The sequence below is a fragment of the Amblyomma americanum genome, chromosome 6 (assembly GCF_052857255.1).
Source record: "Amblyomma americanum isolate KBUSLIRL-KWMA chromosome 6, ASM5285725v1, whole genome shotgun sequence".
Taxonomy (NCBI): domain Eukaryota; kingdom Metazoa; phylum Arthropoda; class Arachnida; order Ixodida; family Ixodidae; genus Amblyomma; species Amblyomma americanum.
Genome location: NC_135502.1, coordinates 201,672,497 through 201,697,929, shown reverse-complemented (window position 1 = coordinate 201,697,929; position 25,433 = coordinate 201,672,497). Strand labels below are relative to the sequence as shown.

Sequence of the window (25,433 nt, the reverse complement as noted above, 5' to 3'; positions counted from 1 at the left end):
ATGCATGTTTTTCAGACTTTGCAGCTGATGCCTGAACACTTCTTAAGACACCACGTATGGCTCAAGTTGAGAGCTCTCAAAATAGTTGCTATAAGTACTTTGGCATTTCTAACAGTATGAACTGCATTTTGACAAAGTTTGATTTGTCTGTGCTGCCCGAAAGCTTAGATTTCATGTTTTATATTGATGGCCTACCACTGAGCAAAAGCTCGCGAAGCCAATTCTGGCTAATTTTAGCGAGGGTGGACAGCATACCTGACAGTAGTGTATTCTTGGTTGCGTGCCACCATGGAAACCAGAAGCCCACATCCTTGAACAGCTTCCTGGGCCCACTGGTTGATGAACTGCTTGAGCTCCTACAGACGGCTGCGCTTTGATGATGCTTGCTTTGCGGTCACTATCAAAGGATTTGTATGTGATGCCCCTGCCCGAGCCTTTATTTTAGGCACAAAACTGCATTCTGGCTATTATGGTTGTTGTGTTGTGTTGGGTTTAATGGCACATAAGCAGCTAAGGCTATCATGCGCCAGGCTCAAGGTATATGAACACTTTTCTGTAGGTGGGAGGAAACATGGTTGTGTAGAGGACTTAAATTGCTATTTCGTTCTGGTAGTAATAAGAGAAAGAAGAATTTTTAAAAATGGCTAAAAATAAACGCTTTCAAGAAGGTCAGGTAACCTCAGTAGCCATCCTTGGCTGGGCAAGGATCCTGAGGCTCCCAACCATTCAAATAACCACCTCAGCCCTCTTCTCATGGAATGAGAAAATGGCTGAAATGCATCACATTTTAAAGCCAAGCTGTAGATCAAAGTTTACAGTTTCTGAAGAACATCTGCTTCTTTTAAAAAGCTAAAAACGGAAGATATGTTCACAATGGCATTTTCGCCTAAAAGCAGCGCTGGGTGTAAAGGAATGTATTCATTATAAAACTTCGTAAAGTGCTTATTTCTTAGTTTTTCGAGTTTTGCACACGAGAATAAAATATGGTTTATTGTTAGTTCGTCTCCACATCTTTCACAATGAGGTTTGTCTTGTTTCGTTAGTAAGAAATTATGTGTAATGTGTGTATGTCCAATGCGGAGACGACATAAAATTACTTCAATAAATCGTTCCTGGTGCCTACAGGTCTTCCATTCACCCAGGACAGGTTTTACAAAGTGCAGCTTGTTAACCTCGTTGTCCCAAGAGGCCTGCCATTTTTCTCTCAATTTATTCTGGACTGACTTGATGCAGTCCTTATGCGGTATGTTTACTGGTTTTATTTTTGCGTTAAGGGCAAGTGCGGCGCTTGCATCAGCCCTCTCATTTCCGCTGATGCCCACGTGACTGGGAACCCAGCAAAACTTTATTGTATGTCCATGTGAATAAGCTCGTATTACATTATGTATTATGTTTCCTATTAAGGGTCCAGTTGCATTTCTGGGGTTTATTGCTGTAATTACGCTGAGAGAGTCACTGTAGATAACACTGTTCTGTATGTTTTTCTTCAATATTTGTTCTACAGCTAGAGCAATGGCGTAGCATTCTGCTGTAAAGATTGAAGCGCACTGAGGCAGCCTGACTACTTTTTCCCATTTCCCTTGCACTATCGCGCTCCCTACATAGAGTGCTGTCTTAGAGCCATCTGTGTAGAAATCTGTGCAATTCTTGTATTTTTCACTTACTCCAAGAAACTCTTGCTGTATATATTCCAGTGGGGTATGTCTTTTTTGAATGTGTGTCAGTGCGAAATCGCATACACCAGGAAACAAGTACCAATGTGGCAACCTATCGGGTCTCTGGGCAACATCAGGAAGTGCATCTAGTATGTTTATTTCTTGGCATATTTCTTCAAAGCGGAGGAGCAATGGTTTTACAGCTTGAGGTTTGTTGGTGAACAGTGTTCTGGAAGGGAATTTTGTAACTATGGTGTAACAAAGATGTTTCGGTAGCGACCTTATTTTCAGTACGTATGCACAGGTAAGCATTGTTCTCCTGTTGGTGAGGGTCGGTTCATTTGCTTCTACGTGAAGGCTATTTATGGGTGATGTTCTGTAAGCACCCGTTGAAAGGCGCAACCCGAGGTTTTGTACTGGATCTAGCTTTTTAAGGTATGATGGCCTCGCAGACCCATACACTATGGATCCATAGTGTAACGAAGAGCGTACTAGAGAGCGATAGATGTGCAATAGGCACCTCCTATCGGATCCCCAACGCTTCCGTGAAAGTACTTTAAGTATATTCAGGGATTGGGTAGCTTTCTTTTTTAGGGTGTTTATATGTGGTAGAAACGTTAGCTTTTTGTCAAAAGTTAAGCCTAAAAATTTGTGTTCTTGTTTTACTGGAAGTGTGGTGTCGTTCAAGTGGAGGGTGGAATTAATCTGCAGTCCTCTCTGCAGCGAGAAAAGAACCGCCACAGTTTTCTGTGGAGAAAACCTAAATCCATTTCTGTCTGCCCAAAGTTCTAATTTGTTTATTGTGAGTTGTAGTTGTCTCTCACAAGTTGCCAGGCTAGAAGATGTGCATGCAATTTGAAGGTCATCAACGTAGACCGAGTACATAATGGACTGTGGAATTATACTGATTAAAGAATTCATTTTACTATGAACAATGTAGTACTTAAAATGCATCCTTGAGGAACGCCGTTTTCCTGAGTAAAGTTATTTGAGAGGGTTGCGCCGAGACGAACTTGGAAAGAACGGTTGGATAAAAAGTCGCTCAAATATTTCAGCATCCTCCCGCGGATACCAAGCTCTGCCAGGTCACGAAGAATCCCGAACCTCCAGGTCGTGTCATATGCCTTCTCCATATCGAAAAAAACTGAAAGGCAGTGTTGTCTGTGTATAAAGGCCTCTCGGATTGTGTTTTCCAGGCGGATTAAATGGTCGACTGTGGAACATGTTTTTTTAAAACCACATTGGTGGACATCAAGAAGCTCTGGGGATTCTAGAATAAACATTAATCTAATATTTATAACACTCTCAAAAGATTTGGCAAGACAGCTTGTAAGGGTTATAGGCCTGTAACTGTTAGGGGAGGTTGGTGGCTTTCCTGGTTTTAGAAAAGGAACAATAATGGCTTTTTTCCAAGCAGCTGGTATTTTCCCTACTACCCATATTTTGTTAAAAAATTTTAACAGAACTTCTACAGATTGCTCAGATAGATGGGATAGCATTTCATAATGAATTTCGTCGGGGCCTGGTGCAGTTTGTTTACCTATAGACAGTACTCTCTGTATTTCTTGAAGTGTAATCAAATTATTGTAAGGCTCGTTTGTGCTGCCTGCCGTAGGGAGTCTTTGTTTTTCGGTTGTGTTTTTGTATTTTAAGAATGACTGTGTATAGTGGGAAGAACTAGAAACTATAAAAAAATGTTGCCCCAAAATGTCTGCTTGTTCTTTAATACTTGTCTGAATTCCAGGATCCGTCAGCAGAGGAAGGGTGAATGGGGAATAATAGCTGCCATTTACTTTTCTGACCTGCTCCCACAGTTTTTTTGATGTTACCGAGCTGTTTATGGACGACACATAATTTTGCCGACATTTTTTCCGCGTTCCGCCGTATATATCGGGCTTTAGCTTTTACCTTTTTGAAAGCTATTAGATTTTCGTGAGTAGGATACCTACGAAATACACCCCAGGCCTTATTTTGTTGTTTTTTGGCTTCCCAACATTCTCGCGTCCACCATACCTTGTGGTTCTGGCGCACCACGCCTGTGGACAGGGGAATAGCTAGCCGTGCAGCATCGATGATACGCTTTGTAAGAATTTCATTGATTTCATCTATGCTAAGTGTTTCTGAGTAAATGTCCTCTAATCTGGCCTTTTCTCTAAACAACGCCCAATCAGCTAGATGTAGCTTCCATCGCCGTGGTTTGGTCGGGATGACTGCAGGTGAGGATGATAGGCTTATAAAAACTGGTAGGTGATCACTCCCAAACGGGTTGTCTAAAACGTCCCACTTAAAATCACTAAAAACAGAAGGTGAACAAAAAGACAGGTCTAAACTGCTCATTTTCCCAGACGTTGGGGAACAGTATGTGGCCTTTTTCGTATTTAAAAGACATACATTATTCGTCAGGATAAAATCTTCGATTATTTGACCTCTAGCGTCACAGCGTTCGCTTCCCCACAGGGAGGAGTGAGCATTAAAATCCCCAAGTAACAGATATGGCTCCGGAAGTTCTCTGATCAGTTGCTGTAGATCATGGAGTGTTAACATAAAATGTGGAGGAATGTATACGGAACAGATTGTTAGTGTTTTGTAGCTTACGATGTTTGTCTTGTTTTGTCAGTAAAAAGTTGTGTGTAAGGTGTGTGTGCCCAATGCGTAGCCGACATAAAATAACTTCAGTAAAACGTTCTTGATGTCTACATGATTTCCATTCTCCTAAAACGGGTTTTATAGAATGCAGTTTGTTGTTTGCCTGTTCTTCCCATGCAGCCTGCCACTTAATTCTGCGATGAATTTTCTCGAAGGCCACGTTCCCTCAGAGAAATTGATCGCTGGAAGGCAACAGAGTTGCGGTGTTTTCTCCTGTACTTTGGACCGTTTGTACTGCAGGGCATTTTGCCAAGACACACCTACAATCACTTTCTGATTCTGCATGTTGCTATTACAATCCTCTCAAGCACTGCTATGTGCCATGAGTACTGCAGCTATGCAAAGGAGCTTCTGATTTGCTTTGTGAAATCATTCAGATCCCTTTATGGAAAGCACAGCATGTCATACAATGTTCATTGTTTTAATACACTTGGCAGACGACGTTCTAAAATATGGGCCTCTTGACAAGTTCAGTGCTTTTCCTGCAAAAAATTTCATGCAGCAGCTCAAGAAGTTGGTGAAGCACTCAAAAAAACCACTGGAACAGCTCAGTAATCGCTTGACTGAATGCATGTCTGCTGGCACATTATATGGCACAAAGCAGTGCTCCAAGCTAACGTGCAAACTCTTACAAATGCACAGTAATGGCCCCTTAGCAGGCAATTGCGGTCCCCAGTTTCGCGCTGCAAAATTTTCAGGGTTCACTCTACGAATTTCCATAGGCAACAATGTTTGTGGTCTGTCAGATTCAACCATTGTAATGGTAGCAAATTTTGCAAATTACATCCATGGTCAAGAAATTCTGATTGGCAAGAAACTTGAAGTTGTTGGTGAGTTTTACACTATGCCATGTGCATCATCGAACCTGGGGATCCGTGTTGTAAGAGAGGCAAGTGACACCCTCCTTTCATGGCCACTGTCCAATGTTAAGAGCAAATATGTCTTGCTGCCTGTCTCTAGCTCACAGCATGAGTATGCAATATTTCTTCTTCTGCATTCAGCCTAGCTCAGCATCCAAACAATTACCACCCAGTTCTTGTGACGTCCTATGAACTCGTGCATGTGCTTGCTGAAATCCATTGTTATTATCAATTGTAGGTCATGTTTGCCGTTGTGAAGTCCATCGCTTCAAATAGTGTTGCTGTTGTGCCCACAAACTGGCTCCTTGAAGATACCTCAAGCTGTCAGTGGCCATCAGCAACAACGGCAAATATTGCTAAGCTGGTGAAAAATCGTAGTCACCTGGACCCCGCTTCGTGCCGCACATACAAAGTTGATGTCATCGCAGTGACAGGTATGTGTTAAATTGATAAATAGCTGATGTATGTGTATGTCCACATTGTGGCCTTTTAAAGTGCTCTGAACAGGATTTTGACAGCTATGATTTCTTTCACATTTGGTGGACTGCATTTTGATGATGTCTGGTGAATCCTGTTGCTGCGGCACAAAAACCTGGTTTGAGTCATTGCAGCGCCGAGCGGCGAGGTTCCAACAAGTTGGAAATTTTCACTGCGGCGCACCGTTCAATCGCTCAGTCACTTGCATGTGAACCAGCCTTTAGTGCAGGTAATCTTGCATTCTGCATGGTCTTCTTGTGCATGGCATGTCATTTTGGAAAAATGCTTTTATTTGGAATGCAGGGTACCTGAAAAGTGACTAAATGTGATAAATATGCTTATTAAAGAGGTGAAAGAAGACCTGCTGTTGTTGTTGTATGGGGTTTTATGGCGCATAAGCAACTATGGCTATCATGCGCCAAACACAAGGTTAGATGATGCTATGTCAAGTGTACAGAGGTTACATTATAATAGATTTAAAACACTGGCTTTCTTTAGAAACTTACAAACAAGTGAAAATTCGACGAGTGTTTGCTCGCCTAAAAGCAATGCGGGATGAAATGGAATGTGTTCATTGTAAAATACCGTAAAAACTTTTTGTCTAAGTTCTTCGAGATGCGAACAAGAAATTAAAATGTGATTTACTGTGAGCTCTTCACCACACATTTCACACACAGGTTTGTCTTTTTTTGTTAATAAGAAGTTATGGGTGATGTGTGTGTGACCTATGCGTAAACGACATAAAATTACTTCGATAAAACGCTCTTTATGGTGGCATGATTTCCATTCTTTTATAATGGGCTTTATGGTATGCAGCTTGTTGTGTCCTTCATTTTCCCAAGAAGCTTGCCACTTGTCTCTTAGTCTGCTATGCACTAACTTCATGTAATCCCTAGGAGGCAAATTCACATGTTTTATTTCCATGGTTCTGGTTTGTGCAGCACACATGTCGGCTCTCTCATTGTCCTGAATGCCAACGTGACTGGGAACCCAGCACAATTTTATAACATGTTTTTGTGTTGTGACCTTTACTATATTATGTATGATGCTTCCAATCAGTGGCTCCGTGGCATTTTTAGAGTTTAATGCTGTAAGGACGCTCAGTGAATCTGTATAGATGATGCTGTTTTTGATGTTTTCATTTGTTATTTTCTGCACCGCAACACTAATAGCATAACACTCCGCGGTGAAAACTGTAGCACATGAGGGAAGTCGTACTGCATTTTCATTTTTTCCTTGTATTACTGCGCTTCCTACATGAGCATGAGTTTTTGACCCGTCAGTATAAAATGGAGTGTAATTTCTGTATTTTTCTTGTAGTGCTAGATATTCTTGTATTATCTGGTCGTGTGGTGTACAAGTTTTCCTGAGGCGTGTTAGTGTGACGTCACACACTGTGGGAAGAGTGTACCACGGTGGTAGCGCTTCGCATCTTGGGGCAATATTTTTAATTTCATTTAGTATGTTTAGTGCTTGGCATTTTTCTTCGAAGCGCAAGAGCAACGGCTTAATTGCGTGAGGCTTGTTGTTGAAGAGTATTCTGGATGGGCATTTCGTGACGATTGAGTAACAGAGATGTTTGGGGTGAGAAAGGATTTTGAGGATGTATGTACAAGTTAGTGCAGTTCTTCAATCTTATAAAAAGAAGACCTGCATTTCATAAACAAAAAGTTATAAAGACAGGTATTCAGCATATTGTGCACCTTCCTTTCATTGAATCAGTTTCTTTGATGAGATCTGAAAAGCGTACATCAGTTGATAAGCATGCTGGGGTCACCGCTGTGACTCATGTTTCAGTGAAGGACCCTTATGTTTTTCATGCATTTATAAATACTGTTTTACCTAAGATGTGCTCTGCAATTTTTAAAAATAGCTTTTATGAGTTAGAGGAGCGCTTTTTTTAGCTTAGCATTTTCAGCAGTTTAGACGTATTGGCTAGTAATTTGGTTAACTGATATTGAGTAGTTTTTATTTATTACTGTTAGCCTCCTGATTAATTGAGAGGTGTGTGACCCACCGTAATATCCACATCAGTTTATAAAATTTTGAAAATTCTATAAAGTTACCCTCATTGTTGTGGCTCAACAAATTTTGGCCACATCATGCTAAAATACATGTGATTTAAAGATTTCAAGAAGCTTGCAAACAAAGTAACCCTTTCAGTGCACCCAACTCGACAAAATAGCCTAAATTTATTAGGCCACAGTGGTGACAGTAACTATGTTTTCGGAATTCTAAAAACTGATATGGACATTACTTACGGTAGGCTACATGCCTCTTAGTAAATAAGGAAGCTAACAGTAACACTTAAAAAGCTAACTCTTGAATATAACCAGCCAACCAGTTAGCATGTCTTACCTGTTTTCTGATGTACTATGCCGCTGAGAATGCTGTGCGAAGGAAACCATTCTTCTAATTCAAAAAGCCTATTTTTACAAAATGCAGAACATCTTAGTTGGAGCGTCTGGCTTATGTAATGGCTTCATGAAGTGCAATTGACCTTAGTGCATTTAAAAAAAAATATTTATTCTTTGCCAAAAATATTATCCCATACGTGTATTGCATATAAAATGCTTTACATGTAATGCAGAAACATATGACAAAGCTCACCAAAAGCTGCGCAGAGCTGAAGAAACTGATGATGTGCAGACATCACCAGACCAAGGTACGTATTTCATTACATTAGAACTGTTTACTGCAACTAAAACTCATCTTTACAGAAAAGGGTCGAGGCAAGCGAAGGAGGATGATACGCAGAATTAGTTCTTCAGATGATAGTGACGAGGTCGACCTCGAAAACTTTGACGTTCCAGAACCACCATTTCGCAGCCAAAGGTAGCAGTAGTATTCATGGTGTGTGGCAGTGGCTAACGTATTTATTTTTCAGCTGTCCGAGAGGCACAGATGATGCCACCAGAGGTTGGTTGCAGTAAATTTCTGTCTCAGAATGTTTGTCATGGACAAAATAGATTTATTTTCACCTGACAGATTGTTATATGAAAAGCTGAACTGCTGGAACTCATAAATGTTCGGTACTAGTCACAATTGTATTGCTTCATTTATTTATTGTTCCTTGTTTTAAGCCCTTCAAGTGTAATTTTATCATAAATATTGTCACGTAGTGGTGACGGCAGTCGAAGCAGCGATGAAGACGGACGAAAGGATCTTCTAAAAGAACTGTTTATTGGGCTGACTTGCACCCAAAATGGACTGAATCACTCGGCGGCGGCGAAGCGACAAGCGTGCTCGGCGGTCGTCGAACAGAATGCCCGCCGCTGTCGGCCGTGCTCAATTTAAAGCTGATAGCGAACATTCGAGATAAAGGGCGCAAAGTTACTAGAACATTCCGGAACAACGTAGAATCAGCTTTGCCTGGCTGCGATCAATCGAGATAAATCTAGTCGCGCCTTGCGTCGCAAACAAAGCGATAAGGTGGTGTCGCGGCAGATTTGAAAAACGAACAAACACTGGAAATATTCGCGGCATTACTCCCCTCTCAAAGAAGCATCGACCCGATGCATTAAAACAAATAATGCGACTAGTAAGGGAAAAAAAACGGATCTTGCGAAAATAGAGCATGGAAATGCAGCGGCCTTTAGCGCGCATAATACGGCTTCAGACGGACTACATGGACAACTTCTGGTCGTACGCGGCGTCGCTGGGATGCAGTCATTGCGTCAGGGATGACTTCATAATCCAGTTCACCCAGCCGACGAAGAACCTTGTAGGGGCCGAAATAGCGGCGCAAAAGCTTTTCACTCAATCCACGGCGGCGAATGGGTGTCCACACCCAGACTTGGTCTCCTGGCTTGTATTCCGCGTTGCGTCTTCGTAGGTTGTAGCGTCTGGCGTCGGACCGCTGCTGATCTTTGATCCGTAATCGGGCAAGCCTTCGAGCTTCTTCTGCGCGTTGAAGGTAGGCGGCAACGTCGACGTTCTCTTCTTCTGTAACGTTGGGCAGCATGACGTCTAGCGTGGTCGTGGCATCCCTGCCATGGACGAGCCTAAAAGGCGTCATCTGGGTGGTCTCCTGCACTGCGGTGTTGTAGGCGAAGACGACGTAAGGCAGGATGACATCCCAGGTTTTATGTTCGGCATCGACATACATAGCGAGCATATCGGCGATGGTTTTGTTCAGGCGCTCGGTCAGTCCGTTGGTCTGCGGATGGTATGCAGTTGTCCTCCGGTGGCTGGTTTGGCTGTAGCGCAGGATGGCTTGCGTGAGTTCCGCCGTAAATGCTGTTCCTCTGTCCGTGATGAGCACATCGGGGGCGCCGTGTCGAAGAAGAATGCACTCCACGAAAAATTTGGCCACTTCTGCTGCTGTTCCGTTCGGTAGGGCTTTCGCCTCGGCGTAGCGGGTCAGGTAGTCGGTCGCTATGATGATCCACTTATTTCCAGATGTTGACGTTGGAAAAGGGCCAAGCAAGTCCATGCCAATCTGCTGAAAGGGTCTTGAGGGAGGTTCAATGGGGTTCAGAAATCCTGCTGGTCGTGTGGGAGGGGTCTTTCGTCGCTGACAATCTCGGCATGTTTTCACATAGTGTGCGACATCGGCAGACAGTCGGGGCCAGTAATACTTGTCTTGAATGCGGCGGAGGGTGCGAGTAAACCCGAGATGTCCAGCTGTCGGCTCGTCGTGTGAAGCCTGTAGAACTTCTTCGCGGAGACAAGTAGGTACAACAAGGAGGTAGGCTGTTTTGTTCGCTGTAAAGTTCTTCTTCACAAGGACCTCATTCTGCACACAGAAAGAAGACAGTCCTCGCTTGAATGAAGCGGGGGGTGAAGAAACCTTGCCTTCCAGGTACTCGATGAGGCCTTTTAGGTTGGGGTCCGAGCGTTGCTGCTGAGCAAAAGAGCTTGCGCTGATGGGTCCCAGGAAGGCGTCCTCATCGTCGTCCAGCGGCGGTGCATCTACAGGGGCTCGTGAGAGGCAATCGGCGTCAGTGTGCTTGCGTCCGGACTTGTAAACGACGGTGACGTCAAACTCCTGGAGACGCAGACTCCATCGAGCGAGTCGGCCAGAGGGATCCTTCAAATTGGCAAGCCAGCAGAGCGCGTGGTGGTCGCTGACCACCTTGAACGGCCGTCCGTAGAGGTAGGGGCGGAATTTCGACGTAGCCCAGATGATAGCAAGGCACTCCTCAGTGGTCGAATAGTTAGCCTCGGCCTTGGAAAGGGAACGGCTAGCGTATGCGATGACCTTCTCCAGCCCGTCACTTTTTTGAACGAGTACGGCGCCTAGTCCCACGCTGCTTGCGTCGGTATGAACTTCAGTATCGGCGTTTTCATCAAAATGCGCAAGGATCGGTGGGGACTGTAAACGACGCTGAAGTTCCTTGAAGGCTTCTGCTTGCGGCGCTTCCCATTTAAACGGCACGTCTGCCTTCGTCAGTTGGGTCAGGGGCTCGGCGATGCGCGAAAAGTTTTTCACAAATCGTCGGTAATATGCGCATAGTCCGAGAAATCTGCGCACTGCTTTCTTATCGGCCGGCGGTTGAAACTGTTCAATAGCGGCTGTTTTCTGCGGGTCTGGGCGTACTCCTTCCTTGCTAACGATGTGGCCTAGAAACAGCAGCTCTTCGTAGGCAAAGTGGCATTTCTCTGCTTTCAAGGTTAGGCCAGACGACTTGATTGCGTCTAGTACTGTTCGAAGTCTTTTGAGGTGCTCTTCAAAGTTCGAGGCGAAGACAACGACGTCATCTAAGTATACCAGACAAATCTGCCACTTCAGGCCTGCCAGCACTGTATCCATTACTCGCTGAAACGTCGCTGGTGCGGAACAGAGACCAAATGGCATCACCTTGAACTCAAACAGCCCATCCGGAGTTATGAATGCTGTCTTCTCGCGATCTCTTTCGTCGACCTCAATTTGCCAGTAGCCGCTCTTGAGGTCCATCGATGAGAAATATTTGGCGTTGCAGAGGCGGTCCAGTGTGTCGTCGATGCGGGGGAGGGGGTAGACGTCCTTCTTTGTTATGTTGTTCAAGCGGCGGTAATCCACGCAGAATCGAAGTGCGCCGTCTTTCTTTCTCACTAGAACAACCGGTGCCGCCCATGGGCTGTTTGAAGGCTGGATGACGTCGTCGCGAAGCATTTCTTCGACTTGGTCCCGGATGGCTTGTCGTTCTCGCGGAGACACACGGTAGGGGCTTTGACGGAGAGGTCGGACGTGTTGATCCGTTATAATGCGATGCTGGGCAATTGGCGTCTGTCGCACCTTCGGCGATGTCGAAAAGCACTCACTGTAGTTTTGAAGCAGATTGCGGATCTGGTCTTGTCTGTTCCGGTGCAGGGCTGGGTTGATGTCGAAAGTGGGCGAGTTCTCTTGGTCAGGCGGATCTTCTGCGGAGGGGTCGGAGAGGGCGAAGGAATCTCGTACGTCAGATATTTCGTCGTAGAAAGCAATCGTCGTTCCTCTGTTAATATGCCGGTATTCTTCGCTGAAGTTAGTCAGCAGTACTTCGGCCTGGCCATTGCGGAAATGTGCGATGCCTCTTGCGATGCTGATTCCTCGGTCTAGTAGCAACTGCATGTTCCCCTCGATGATGGCTTCAGTGTTTATGGCTTTCGTGGCGCCTACGGTCACGATAACGCTTGAACGGGGTAGGACGCTCACTTCTTCCTCCAGGACACTTAGGGCAACATGATTTTCCCGAGTTTTCATCGAAGCGATAGCGTTGTCCGTCGAAAGCGTGATCAGCTTGGATCGCAGGTCGATGATCGCCTGATGCTCATTAAGGAAATCCATACCCAAGATCACTTCGCGGGAGCATTGCGGTAGCACAACAAAGGTCGCAGGATAGGTATGTCCTTTGACAGTCACTCGCGCTGTGCATTGTCCTGATGGCGTAATGAGGTGGCCCCCAGCGGTGCGAATTTGTGGGCCGTCCCAAGCCGTTGTGACTTTTCTGAGCTGCGCAGGGGAATGTTCCATTCATCACCGAGTAATCGGCTCCTGTGTCGACTAGAGCGGTAACTTTCCGGCCGTCGATAGTCACTTCTAGGTCGGAGGTCCTGGCTCTTGCATTGAATGTCGCTCTCGGCGTCGGGTCACGGCTTCGTCGCGTATGCGAGTCACGGGTTGGGCGTGTGGTCGAAGCTCCTCTGGGTGGCGGCGTCGATTTCAAGGTAGCTTGCGTCGTGGTCGAGGTTCTCATTGTGTGCGGCGTCGGTGCAGCGAGTGTCGGTTCTTCATGCGGCGTCGCGGGTGCAGCGTCTTCATGGGGCGTGGTCGGTGGAGGATCTTCGGCGTTTAGCTCGTGAGCAACCTCACCTCCAGAGGTTGCTGCCTTTAGTTTCCCCTACGGGGGCTGGGCGACCTTCCTCGTACCGCGGCTGCGTAGCTGCGGCGTGGCGACGCAAAGCGCGAGGTTGACGGCGATGGTGAGCGCGAAAAGCGGTTCGGCGTGTACTCTTCTCGACGCAGGTACTCGTCGATTTCGTGCGGACGTTGTCCGAAGCGTGGTCGTGGGGCGTTAACGGCAAATCCTCGAAGACCGATACGTCGGTACGGGCAGTGACGAAGAATATGGCCGGCCTCACCGCAATGGAAGCACAACGGCCGGTTGTCGGAAGTCCTCCAGGAGTCGCATTTCCTGGTGCTTGAGCGTCGGTCATAGGCTGGGCGGGTGGGGGCAGGGAGGCGGCGTTGTGGAACGATTGGCTCATCTCGGGGAGGACGTGGGGGTTGTCGTTGGGACTGAGCAGTCCTTACTGCAGCGGCGTAGGTCATGGCCTGGGGTTCTGTGGCCGTCGGGGTGCCAAGTGCCTGTTGCACTTCTTCCCGTACCACGTCCATCAGAGTCGATGCTTGTGGCTGTGGGGAGGATGGCAGTAATAGGCGTAGCTCCTCTCGGACGATTTCGCGGATAACGTCTCGCAAGCTGTCGCAAGTGGTGGCCGGCGTGTCCGAACGGATTGCATAGGCAGAGGAAGGGCGGTTGTACTGCCGAGCTCGGACGTCGAGGGTCTTCTCAATCGTGCAGGCTTCCTGCATGAATTCCTCGACCGTTTTTGGCGGCTGACGGACGAGACTGCCAAAGAGTTGTTCTTTTACGCCGCGCATTAAGAACTGAACTTTCTTTTCCTCGGTTATCCCGGGATCGGCGCGGCGAAATAGGCGCTTCATCTCCTCGACGTAGCTGCGGACGGGCTCATTCGGAAGCTGGATCCTGGACTCGAGGAGTCGTTCGGCTCTTTCTTTCCTCACGACACTGGTAAATACCTTCAATAGTTCTCTCTTGAATAGCTCCCATGTCGTAAGGGACGACTCGTAGTTTTCGTACCACGTGCGTGCGGAGCCATCCAATGAGAAAAAAACGTGTCCAATCTTTGCCGCATCATCCCACTTGTTGAATGACGCCACGCGCTCAAATTGATCCAACCATTCTTCAGGGTCTTCGCCTAGGGATCCATTGAAAGTTGGCGGCACCCGCGGCTGCTGCAGTATGATCGGTGTCGACATCTTCGGCGAGATTGCGGTGCTCGTAGCCGCGTCTTTTCGCTGTCTTGTGCGGTCCGGCAGTTTCCCGAACTCAGGCTCCTCTCCCTGGAGACGTCGGCTGGCTCGCTGAGCTGCTGGCTCGTCCTCGGGTGCGAAGCGCTCAGGGCTGGCTTCACGACTTGAAGGGGGCGTCCGGAACATGGAAGGCTACCCCGCACCTCCACCAGATGTCACGTAGTGGTGACGGCAGTCGAAGCAGCGATGAAGACGGACGAAAGGATCTTCTAAAAGAACTGTTTATTGGGCTGACTTGCACCCAAAATGGACTGAATCACTCGGCGGCGGCGAAGCGACAAGCGTGCTCGGCGGTCGTCGAACAGAATGCCCGCCGCTGTCGGCCGTGCTCAATTTAAAGCTGATAGCGAACATTCGAGATAAAGGGCGCAAAGTTACTAGAACATTCCGGAACAACGTAGAATCAGCTTTGCCTGGCTGCGATCAATCGAGATAAATCTAGTCGCGTCTTGCGTCGCAAACAAAGCGATAAGGTGGTGTCGCGGCAGATTTGAAAAACGAACAAACACTGGAAATATTCGCGGCAATATAAACCAATCATTTGAGTTCAGGTTGCATAATTAGATATAAGATCAGTAAATGACTAATTTTCGGTAATGTAAACTTTTTCTTCTGTTCATTTGATATTACAATCCCATGGCGTGCAACCCAAGTTTAGTTCCTAGCTATCATGTGCCCTAATTTTTGTTCTTTTGTCTTTGTTCATATGGTCACACCAGACATGAGACCAGCATGGTGTGCTAGCTGCTTACTGCAATAGCTAGGGGGGCGAGTTTCATTCATTATAAACAGTATGCCATGTGTAGACAACTAATAGGAGGTGTTTGCTTTTTGCTGCTATTCAATTGGCACCTGTAGGAGACCGCCCCCTCTCTTCTTCAGCATCCCAGTTACGCTGTTCAGGTAAGCTTTCAGTTTCCTTGGCCAACCCTGGTATGCAGTTTAGTTGTCACCTGTACTAATCTCCTTTGTTTTGCTGTACCAGGTTCACCATTAGCGTGTGCATCCAGCTCACAGCGTATGTACATGTTGAACCTTTCTTTACTTGAACACATTTGGTAAATGTCGACAACCATGTGTGAGCACTGCGACTTAGTTTTTGTTCATCTTTTCCCTGGCAGGAAGCAGCCCACTCTCCACCCCAGCATCAGACTCACAACACTCGGGTAAGCAGTCTTTTCAACCCAACCAGATGCAGAGCTCAGTGCATGCCATTAGCCACATTGAGCTTCTTTTTGCTCAGGAAGGTCCACAACCAGCAGATGTATTCTACCAGAACACATCTGCTGGTACATACCTAGAAGTGCTGAAATTTGTATGTGTTAACTTATGTCTGATTTTTTTTTGCAACTAGCGCATGCTAGTTTTCTATGTGTTTGGCCCTTGCTCTCTGCAGAAAGCTGCAGCCCATCTGCTTCAGCATCCCTGTCGCACTGCCTATGTAACCTATGGGTTTCCTGAACCAAGCCTAGTGCGCAACCATGTGCAAGCTATGGCAGTACTCGCACTGATTTTATTGTTTATTTTATTAATCAGGTTCACTACCAGCATGTACTTTCATCTCACAGGGTATGGACTTATAATCACTTAAATTTTTTTTGGTATAGTGCTGGTGACCATAAAAGTAAATGCACTACTCAAGTGTAAAATTTTGTTGCAGGACAGTTTAACACAGCACTTGATGAGTACAGTGGGTGCAGTTTGCCATGTTTAGCACCTATCCGTGAACTTTACGGCAATGCGCTAGCTATGTTTTAAGAAAGGGAATTGTAAATGCACTTTCATGATCTTTTGTTATGGCTGTCATGTAGTATATGTTCAGGAATGCTTAATACAAGCATCCATATCTGCAGACATAGGAAGGCAGTTTTTCGTGCTTATAATTTGTTTTTCTTATTCACAGGAGGCCATCGACTCTCCAATCCGACATACCTTTCATGCAGCTCAGGTAAGCAGTGTACTCCATCAGCTCAGGCAACTCCAAAGCTGGATACACGGTCATGTCATTCTTTTTTTTTCCCGAGCAGACACTCCATCAACAGGTGAATTGAGATCCCAGGGTATGCACCTAGAAACATCTTTTTTTTACCTTCACATGTTTAGCACACCTGAATGTCTTTTGAAGCTAGCAGGTAATCCCGTGCTTCTTGTTTCGTTCATTACATCCCTTTTAGGAGAGTGCCAACTCTGCATTCCAGGGATTCACTCACGTGGCCTAGGTAAGCAGTTGGTCTCATCAATCCAATGTGTGCAGACCTGGGTGTATACTGTAAGCCGCACTGATTCTCTCTTACTCTTTGGAAAACAGATTCCCGACCCACAACTCAGCCCAGCTCACACGGTAAGCACTTAGTGTTATGTGTGCATATATTTAGCATGTGTGGAACATATAATTTATGACAGGCCACCGTAAATGAGATGCCTTTGTTGATTTCATTCTCTTTGATAGGCTGCCAACACTCAGTACCTGCAGCTCAGTTACACTGCCCAGGTATATAGTGCATTTACTCTCGTACAGCCTGTTAGACAACTGAATGCTATGTCATATATGCATACCTTCTTTAACCATAATTCATTTTGCATTCCAGACTTTCCTGACATTTCAGCAGACATTTTCAGTTTGCAAGGTATCTATTTGAAAATGTTTAGCCTTAATCCTTGAAGCAAAAAATTGAATTATCAGTTCATATGGCCAGTTGATGCTGTCCTTTAGTACCTGTGTCTTTCTCATTTAAATGTGTAGTTGCATGTATTATCTCTTTTTCAGAACTGCCAGGGAGCTTTTACAGCAGTCCACATGATCAAGGTATGCTTCAGTTCATTCTGAAATTTATTGAATAGTTGCATGATAGAAATTAACTTTGTGAAGTTCACAACATATCGAACTGCATCTGTAAGAGTCATTTTAAGTTCCATTTGTTCACGCAGGTTGTGTGAATGATGTAATTTAAGGTGAAGATGTTTTTATTAAATTTTTATTTCTTGTAGCGCCATTAATGGTAGACACCATGTCATATCAGATTATTATCAGCATCACCGTGGTAAGTGACTAACCTATTTTTTGCATGTATGTGTGGATCATCACTAATTTCCCTGAAAGTCGGTAATGTAGTAATGGAAAGTGAAAATGTTTTTAATATTACAGGACGTTCTGGTAGCCTGGTGGCTTTAATCAAGAAAGAGATATCATGTGAGTCTCTTCCTTGTTTCCTCCAACATTGTTTTGTTAAAGATGTAAGGAAATATATATCTACCCAAAATGCGGTCTCTATAATTCACTGGGCACATAATATAACAGTAATGGCAGGTAACTAAGTTAATATGTGTTCATTGGGAACAGACTGCACACAATGGTTTGTCATTTGGTGCAGCTATAAGCCCATATTTGTAACACAGTGTGCAGAGGAATTATTCCCCTATAAGCTGAATTCATTAATTTGCCATGGAAGCTTCCAGCTAGTTAAAACAGCCAAAGGTTGCTCTAGAAATTTAGTTGCAGTCAAAAGCAGGTGAATGTTATTACTGTTCACGTTTAAAATGACATAATTAGATCATTTGCACCAAAAAATGTAGGCCTCCCAAACATGTCATAAAATATACATGGTATGAGTCTTCTAGCCTGATGTGTTTCATTACATGATTGTGTTCAGCGATAAGAAGGTATAATACAAAGTTTGGTGCAGTGAAAAATAAGAAGTGTACACTATAGCATCATGGCCACCACTTCAGTACGCGCTGTTCTTCATTTCAGTGCTTACCATGAAATGGTTACGGTAGTGGACTACTACTTGCAGAGTTGAATTTCAACAGAGCTGTACCTAAGAACAATTAATACCCTTTTTAACTATTTTTCACCGTGACTCCAATATGTACATGTTGTATATAAAGTTCACAATGCTCTGGAACTTCAGTGGGAGGATGCCCCTCTCCTGGCAAGGAAAGGAGCATACTATTTCATGGTGATAGACAAATTTTCCTTTTTGAAGTTCTTTCAAAAATTCTGCTTAGATCAATTTCAGAACCTTTATCAGTGCATTTTGTATGATAGTGATTAAGGGCTAATATTTCAGACTTCTGTTTCAGCTTTTACACATGCAGTGCTCAGAGAGATCGAATTTGTGAAACGTCAGAATGACCTTATACTTACCCTGCTCAAACAGCAACAAGTTACGGCTGAAGAGCACTGTGATGAACCCACTTTGCCGCTTCTTCAGATGGCTCAAGTAGATGAGCTTGAGCACCGTCTAGCTAATTCTGACCATGCACGCAAACATTTGGTAAGGAAATTTAAGGAGTGCAAGCATATGTATGGAAGCTAATTATATTTTCTTGTAACAGTGCAAGATGTCTAGAATTGGAGGCAGCACAACCCACAACACAACTGCAAACATAATGAAGTACCTCTTCCATGATTCTGTTGGTGTGGAGTTCAGTTTACATGGACAAAAGGGCAAAAAGGCCTTTAACAGCACACAGCTCTTCCATGTGATTATTGGTAAGTACACTACTAATTTGTAAACTTATGTACAGCACCTACATTTATCTTCTGTGGGCTATATGGTACACAAAATCATTTTGCACTTTGACGCAGCAAGGTTGTCACAGAAAAAATTTTGAAACCGTTTTCGGAGGCCATTTCTCCAACTTTCGTTTATTATCAGGATGAGCCGTTGGTTTTACTCCATTGAATTTTGTGCAGTGCCTACTCTGTGGTTATGACACAAGATTGCTTACTTTATGTACTTTTTCTTTTGTAGAGGCTGTACAAAAAAGCCCTAACACTACCTCGGCAACACAAGCTGAAATATGTGGTGCGATAATGGCATGGCTCAAGAACTGTCGAGCACGTTTGACTACTGCATCAAAAAGGTACGCAGCTTCTAAGCAGATCATTATTAATTCCCATCTCTTATTTCTTTTAATGATGAGTATAATTTTTCTCACAGAGTAGGCTGCTTTTTCATCACACAGACCATTGTAATATAGCATTTGTACAAATATACTGTGCAGGCACACACACTTACGTACATATATTGAAATGAATGTGTACTTTTGCACTCTCACTGAATGGCTGGGCTCACTTTCCCATCTTTAAAAGTGTCCTTTTGCATCTAACTCAGAGATAAGGATGCTTATATATATGTATATAACTATATCCATGTCTTCGTCCAAGTGCTGGTACCAGAGCCAGATTGCTCTTTTGCAAGTCTAGCTTCTATGTGGTCTCTCTTCAGCAGCCTCTCTTCAGCACGTTCTAGCTACTGCACAGTGAATAGGGAGGTTCAGAATAGGGGGACCCTATCGATTAGGGGTATAAGTTTAGCGGGACACCAGGTGTGCCGGTGCACGGCTGACCCATTCTTCCCCTGCCCCCTAACTGATAGGGTACTTTTATTCTAAAACTGTCTAATACTTGCTGCTGTAGCAAATTTCATTTGAAAAGATTCTGTTCGATTTAGCCCAATTGTTTATTGTAACTGGTCTGAACACAGTGATTCAGGACAAAGACAGTGCTAGACAGCACATGGTGCCCATTTTCAGCTGTTTATTTTTCAACTACGGCAGCCATATATGCGTATGTGTGTGTGTGAGCGTGGGTAAATAACGAGATGACAGCACAAGCATGGTAATGGTTTATCCTGTTTTCTTCTGATGCAGTTTTCGTGAAATTCCTTTTCACACATTCTTCACACAATAACATCTCTTGCTAAGCCATCCTTTGGGTAGCTCACAACAATTTAGATTATTAACAAATTGGGAAAAAGTTTCTTCAGCACCTGCTTCATATTATGTAACTTGTCAGAATTTCGCTTTTTCGCAAACTGCATCTGAGATGACTTAATAGGTGATAAAATATTACAATGTTTCCATTATTCTGTCATTGAGTTACCTGCAAATATTCAGCCGATTTTAAAGAGTGAGTGGGCAAAAGTCCATGTCTGTCTCAAATTTTCCTTTTTCCTAAAGCAGTGTTCACTTATCAGATTCAAACTCTATTTCCCTGAAAATTACTACTGAATCCTTTAGTCCAGAAACGTTCTACATTGAGTGCATTTTTTTGTCTACTTGTCCACAGGACAACCACCAAAGAATGAAGACTGGAAGAATCTTCATGCTCCACATATGAGCCACATTTATTTTATTAAAATGGCATGGATTAAGTCATCCTATGCTATATTGTTCAATTCGTATTCATTACAAGCTGCTCAACAAAAGACTGCCATTCTTTGTTCTCTAGGTAAGCACATCTGCATTCTTTCCGCTGTGGCACTGTTTGTGTTCCTTACAGATTTGCAGGGTGCTGCTGCCAAACTTTGTGTTCTTTTATATTGTACCCCTATGAAACAAGTTGCTTGACGGAGACTGCTGCCTTCTCATGTTTGTTTGGCAAGTGCATTTGTGAGCAGTTCAGAATGGTTTTGTATCATTTCATGCTTTTTCATGCCTGCAAGCTATTACTAAAGTTCCTTATACACAGTCTTGACACTATACTTCTTGTTAGCTGGCTGGGCCTGCCATCATTTCATTCTTTGGGTGATCTCATCTGCATGCTGCCCCTTTTGTGCCATTTCATTTCGCATTCCGCGGTCATTTTAACTCGTGCCAAAGTGTTAAATTCATCATTTCAGACGGCTGCTACAGGACAACTATCCTGAACTTCTCCTTGCAAACTGCTCCGCAAGAAAATTTTTATATTACTCATGCAGTAACTTCTCTTGTTAAGCCATCCTTCTGCTAGCTAGCTCACAATTCATTACAAAGCACATCACCATTTGAAAAATTAGGTTTGCGCAAATGCAGGAAATCATTTTGAGCATATCAAGTGCAGATGATTCACAAAATAGGAAAAATGCATAACTATCTGTTCTATATTATCTAGTTGTCAAAAAATTAGCTTTTCCACAAACTACATCTGAGATGAGTTACTAGGTGATAAAATATTACAGTTCCTTTATTCTATCTGTCATTGAGTTGCATGCAAATATGTGGCCGATTTTGAAGAATGAGTGGGCCTAAGTCAGTGTTTGTCACAAGTTTTTCTTTGTACTAAAACTGTTCACTTATCAGATTCAAACTTAATTTTATGAACAGTTTGACCTGAAAATAATTACTATTGAATCCTTTAGTACCAAAAGGTTCTACAATGAGTCCACGTTTTTGTCTGTCTGTCTGCAGGACAGCCGCCTCAGAATGAAGACTCAATGAATTTTTGTGCTCCACAAGTATAAGCCAAATTTTATTGCAAATGGCATGGATTAAGTCAACCTGTGCTATATTGTTCAGCTTATATTCACTCAAATACAAGCTGCTCAGCAAAAGGCTGCCACTCTTTGTTCTGCATTAAATGAATATCTGCATTCAGTGCTTTCTCCTAAAATACACGTTTATTGGGTGAACAACACAGTTGACTTTCTTGTACCCCAAATTCTGTACATAGATGCGCATTGCGTCAATGTTGTTATTCTTTGCTTACTTTGCGAATGCTTTGGCTACTGTTTCTCTTTTTTGTATTTACCTGCATTTATGTGCTGTGTTACTGTATCAACCCCCCACTGTAATGCCAAATGGCACTGTGGGTAAAAGATAAATAAGATAAATAAATAAATACCCTGTGGCACTAACTCATTCTATGTTCCTTACACATCTGCAGGATGCTACTGCTGCTGCCAGAGTTTGTCGTTTACACTGTGCCCCCATGAAGCAAGTTGAGTGACGGAGGCTGCTTCCTTCTCAGGTTTGTTTGGTAAGTGCAATTGTGTGCAGTTCAAAATAGTTTTGCATCTTTCATGCTTTTTCATGCCACCACACTGTTTCTAAAGTTCCTTACATGCAGTCTTGGCACTATACTACTTGTTAGCTGGGCCGGGCCTGCCATCATTTTATTCTTTGGGTAATCTCATCTGCATGCTACCCGTTTTGTGCCACTTCATTTTGTGATGTGTGCTCTTTTGAGCTGGTGCCACAGTCTACGATTCATGATTTCTGATGGCTGCCGCAAGCATTGCAACTATGTACCTGAACTTTAAATGCCTGCGTGCACCAGTTCATTTGCTTCAAAACGTTGCATATTTTTTCATGTCTTTGGTAGTTTTCTTCCTCATTTTATGTTCTATATGTTACTGTTGAAAGCTTTGTATCTTCTTTTTTTTTCCTTTGAAAGTGGTCACTGGTTCATCAGATGTACCATTAGTATCCTCTGTCCCAAGACTTCCTCTTTCAAGTACTCAGCTGAATACTAGCTTTTCTGAGGTGCGTTGCAGGCTTCACGTAATGTTGCCTTGCTAAGCATTAGTATAAGTTCTATTCAATTTTTTTTTTCTACACTCAGGTGTTCTGTTAAGGTTGGATTGTGGGTTGGTTATATGTATCTGCGTATTGTCCTAAGTGAGCGCTCAATGCTAGCTGCTTTTATCACTCTTTATTTTCTCAGATGGGTTTTGGTAAATATTGACCAGCCTTACATAAGCAAGTGAGGATTCTTATGTGTTAAAGATCATCTCAGATATTTGTCATTGCTGCAGACTTTATTACTGAATTGTGATAGTGACTTCTCGCATTTGTGGGAACTACTACAATGGACATTTGTTTTTGTTTACCCAGTAACCAAGGCCTTCCTTCACACTTGCTATGGCATGCAGCTGAAGATTAAGTCATCACAAGCTGCCTGGATGGGTGCCTACTAAACAGAAGTCCGCATATTTTATAGCTGTTGAATTGGAGTTCTTTCTCAAGTCGTTAGTTGATGTTTTTGCATAGAAGTATAAGAGCATTTCACTGAGAATAAAAAGTTTTGAGTCCTTAACAAAGGCTACTTGTTTTTCTACACTTGTACCAGTAATATTTATACACTGAAAATAGGCTGCCTTGTTTTATGCTGTTTGCGTTGACTTTCATTAGAGTTCTGTCATGACTAGACAGTTATAAAATGTAATTCACCCTACCAAGCTTTTGATCCTATAGCAGCATTGCAAGAGCGCAATTTACTTGCATAAAGCACTTATTCTTACAGCAGAGAATATGGTGTCTCATGAACAGTTGTTGTGAGATATGTTTTGTAATTTGTAAGAACTCGGGTGAAAGGAAAATATGTGCTGTAGTATTGGAAAAAATTTCTGTATTAGATGAGAGTGTGAGAAAATATGCTGCTGTGCTGTCTCTTGCCCCTGTTGCCTGGCATATTCACCCTGTTTCTGCAGCCAAGCCATGTGTCGGCTTTGAGCAGAAATCTCAGTGCCAGGCAGCTGGAGCATGAGACAGAAAAACACCTGTTTCTTCCACACTTTCGTAAGCAAAATTTCGTCATGCGACTCTTTACATGAATACTAGTATCATATCGCCGAAACTACAAAAGGGCTAAAACACTTCTACACAGCTAAAAAGTGCATCGCATAGATGTTTACAAGATGTTTTAGGATTATATCAGCACAGCTATAAAAGGGCACAAAAACTTCTTGATAGTTAAAAATGGTCTTGCTTAGAAGTCAACAAGATGTCACAGTAAACCTCTTCTAGTCGACAGATAGCGTTGCATTCACCTAGGCTACAGGAGGTCTTCAAGACATCGGATGGCTTTATAAAAGCTTGGTTATGCTTCTTGCAGATGTCAAAACGACTTGGTGTAGATGACTTATAGATTTCTACAAGCACTTTCTGTGTTTCGTGGGTTTGGTTTGTGTGGAAGGATTGTCACGGAAATTCAGTGTGGAGTCATCGTTTCGATTAAAGAAGATAAGAGGCTTAGGCAGAATTCGACACAACCACTAGGTTGCGAACCAAACGCGCTCGAGGCCACAAGCACGCTTTGGTGTTTTGGCGAAAGGAAATGGCGCAGTATCTGTCTCGCATATCGGCAGACACCTGAACCGCGCCGTAAGGGAAGGGATAAAGGGGGGAGTGAAAGAAGAAAGGAAGAAAGAGGTGCCGTAGTGGAGGGCTCCGGAATAATTTCGACCACCTGGGGATCTTTAACGTGCGCTGACATCGCACAGCACACGGGCGCCTTAGCGTTTTTCCTCCATAAAAACGCAGCCGCCGCGGTCGGGTTCGAACCCGGGAACTCCGGCTCAGTAGTCGAGTGCCCTAACCACTGAGCCACCGCGGCGGGTAATGATCTGGGAACAAGAAAAAAAAAGGACGCGTCTTCGTTTGGAGCTATCCACGAGGGCCACGATTAAACATTAATTCTTTCGCATTCCATGATTTCACAAGCAGTCTTCAGTGTCCTCAAAATTTCTTCGTTTTTTTTCTGACATAACTGCGAATTTGTAAAGATAATACTTGTACATAGTTCCTGACCACTCTCCCTCCTATAGTTTATGGCTATAGTTATTTCATTTCTCTAATCTGCCTGATATCCCTTTATTTGCGCTGCCCCAGCTCAGGTGCTCGCAGCAGAAAAAATCTTTCCCTTCTTTTCTTTTTATTATTTGGATAAAATCACTGCTACTACTACTACATATAATTGCCACCCATCACAGTTAGCATTCACAGGGGTGCAACAGTTGCGCCAATTGCGCCATTTTGATACAGCTGCGCCAAGCTGCGCCAAAAGTGTGAAATTTGTTAAAATTGCGCCATGCTGCACCAAAATGCCAGATTAGACGCGAAAGATTGTAGTCTTGCTAGATTTGGCGAAAGATCGGAGCTGCGTTGGCAACATGTAGTGCCGGTGGCCAATCCAATCCAGCTAGAGGCTTGATGGCTTGAAACTATGCATGAAAAGAAAGAAAACACGTGCACGGTGAGCGCAAGTTGGTGAGTACCGTAGCAACCGTAGCTTGTGTGTGCGGCGGCTTGTCGACGCCGAGGGACGGTCTTGGACACTTACCTCGGATTGGTTTCCCCAGCTGGTCGCACCGCTACAGTGTCGATAGGCGTTCATCATGAGTAAAGCCGCGATGGCGGCCGCGAAAAGGCTTAAGCCCTTTACCTTTTTTGGTAGAGTGCCGCACGGCACTACTACGGTTGAGCTTACTAAGATTTTAGTTAAGCGTTTCTCTAAGAATGAGCTAGGCGGCGTGCAGGATTTTACCGGTGGGAAGTACGAAGTCTTTCTTAAGACGCGCGCGGCAGTAGAGAGGTTCCTGCAAGACCCCGTGGTCGAGGTGAAGGGCACTTCCGTGACCTTCGAGTACAGAGGCACCCGAGCGAAGATGGTGCGTGTCTTCGGATATTCCGCGGAGCACCATGACGTAGAGCTAACTAGCGCGCTGGAGCAGTTTGGGAAGATCGTTAGCGTGACACGGGAGAGCGTGACCGGGTTTCCGACGGTCA

The 25,433-nt window shown here is 44.1% G+C and overlaps 1 protein-coding gene and 1 long non-coding RNA gene across 2 annotated transcripts; both read left to right on the top strand.

Moving 5' to 3' along the window:
* Positions 1–8,043: 8,043 nt before the first annotated feature.
* On the top strand, positions 8,044–19,023 carry LOC144095171 (uncharacterized). Its single transcript, XM_077628958.1, has 16 exons — positions 8,044–8,473; positions 8,526–8,557; positions 15,018–15,062; positions 15,145–15,177; positions 15,281–15,325; positions 16,063–16,107; positions 16,187–16,219; positions 16,334–16,378; positions 16,468–16,500; positions 16,609–16,650; positions 16,748–16,786; positions 16,927–16,965; positions 17,148–17,349; positions 18,320–18,436; positions 18,498–18,654; positions 18,917–19,023. The coding sequence occupies exons 1-13, from the start codon at positions 8,385–8,387 to the stop codon at positions 17,210–17,212; spliced, it is 585 nt and encodes a 194-aa protein (XP_077485084.1). The 5' UTR covers positions 8,044–8,384; the 3' UTR covers positions 17,213–17,349; positions 18,320–18,436; positions 18,498–18,654; positions 18,917–19,023.
* A 1,262-nt stretch (positions 19,024–20,285) lies between these two features.
* Positions 20,286–23,648, top strand: LOC144095170 (uncharacterized). Its single transcript, XR_013306708.1, has 3 exons — positions 20,286–20,397; positions 21,811–21,903; positions 22,761–23,648. It is a non-coding gene; the product is annotated as an uncharacterized LOC144095170 (long non-coding RNA).
* Positions 23,649–25,433: the final 1,785 nt, after the last annotated feature.

Excerpts from the sequence above, each read along its gene's own strand:
- LOC144095171 (XM_077628958.1), top strand. The coding sequence starts at position 8,385 with ATGATACGCAGAATTAGTTCTTCAGATGATAGTGACGAGGTCGACCTC. Across the intron at positions 15,063-15,144 it reads ATCCCAGTTACGCTGTTCAG|GTTCACCATTAGCGTGTGCA; the intron begins GTAAGCTTTCAG and ends TTGCTGTACCAG. Across the intron at positions 16,108-16,186 it reads ATACCTTTCATGCAGCTCAG|ACACTCCATCAACAGGTGAA; the intron begins GTAAGCAGTGTA and ends TTTCCCGAGCAG.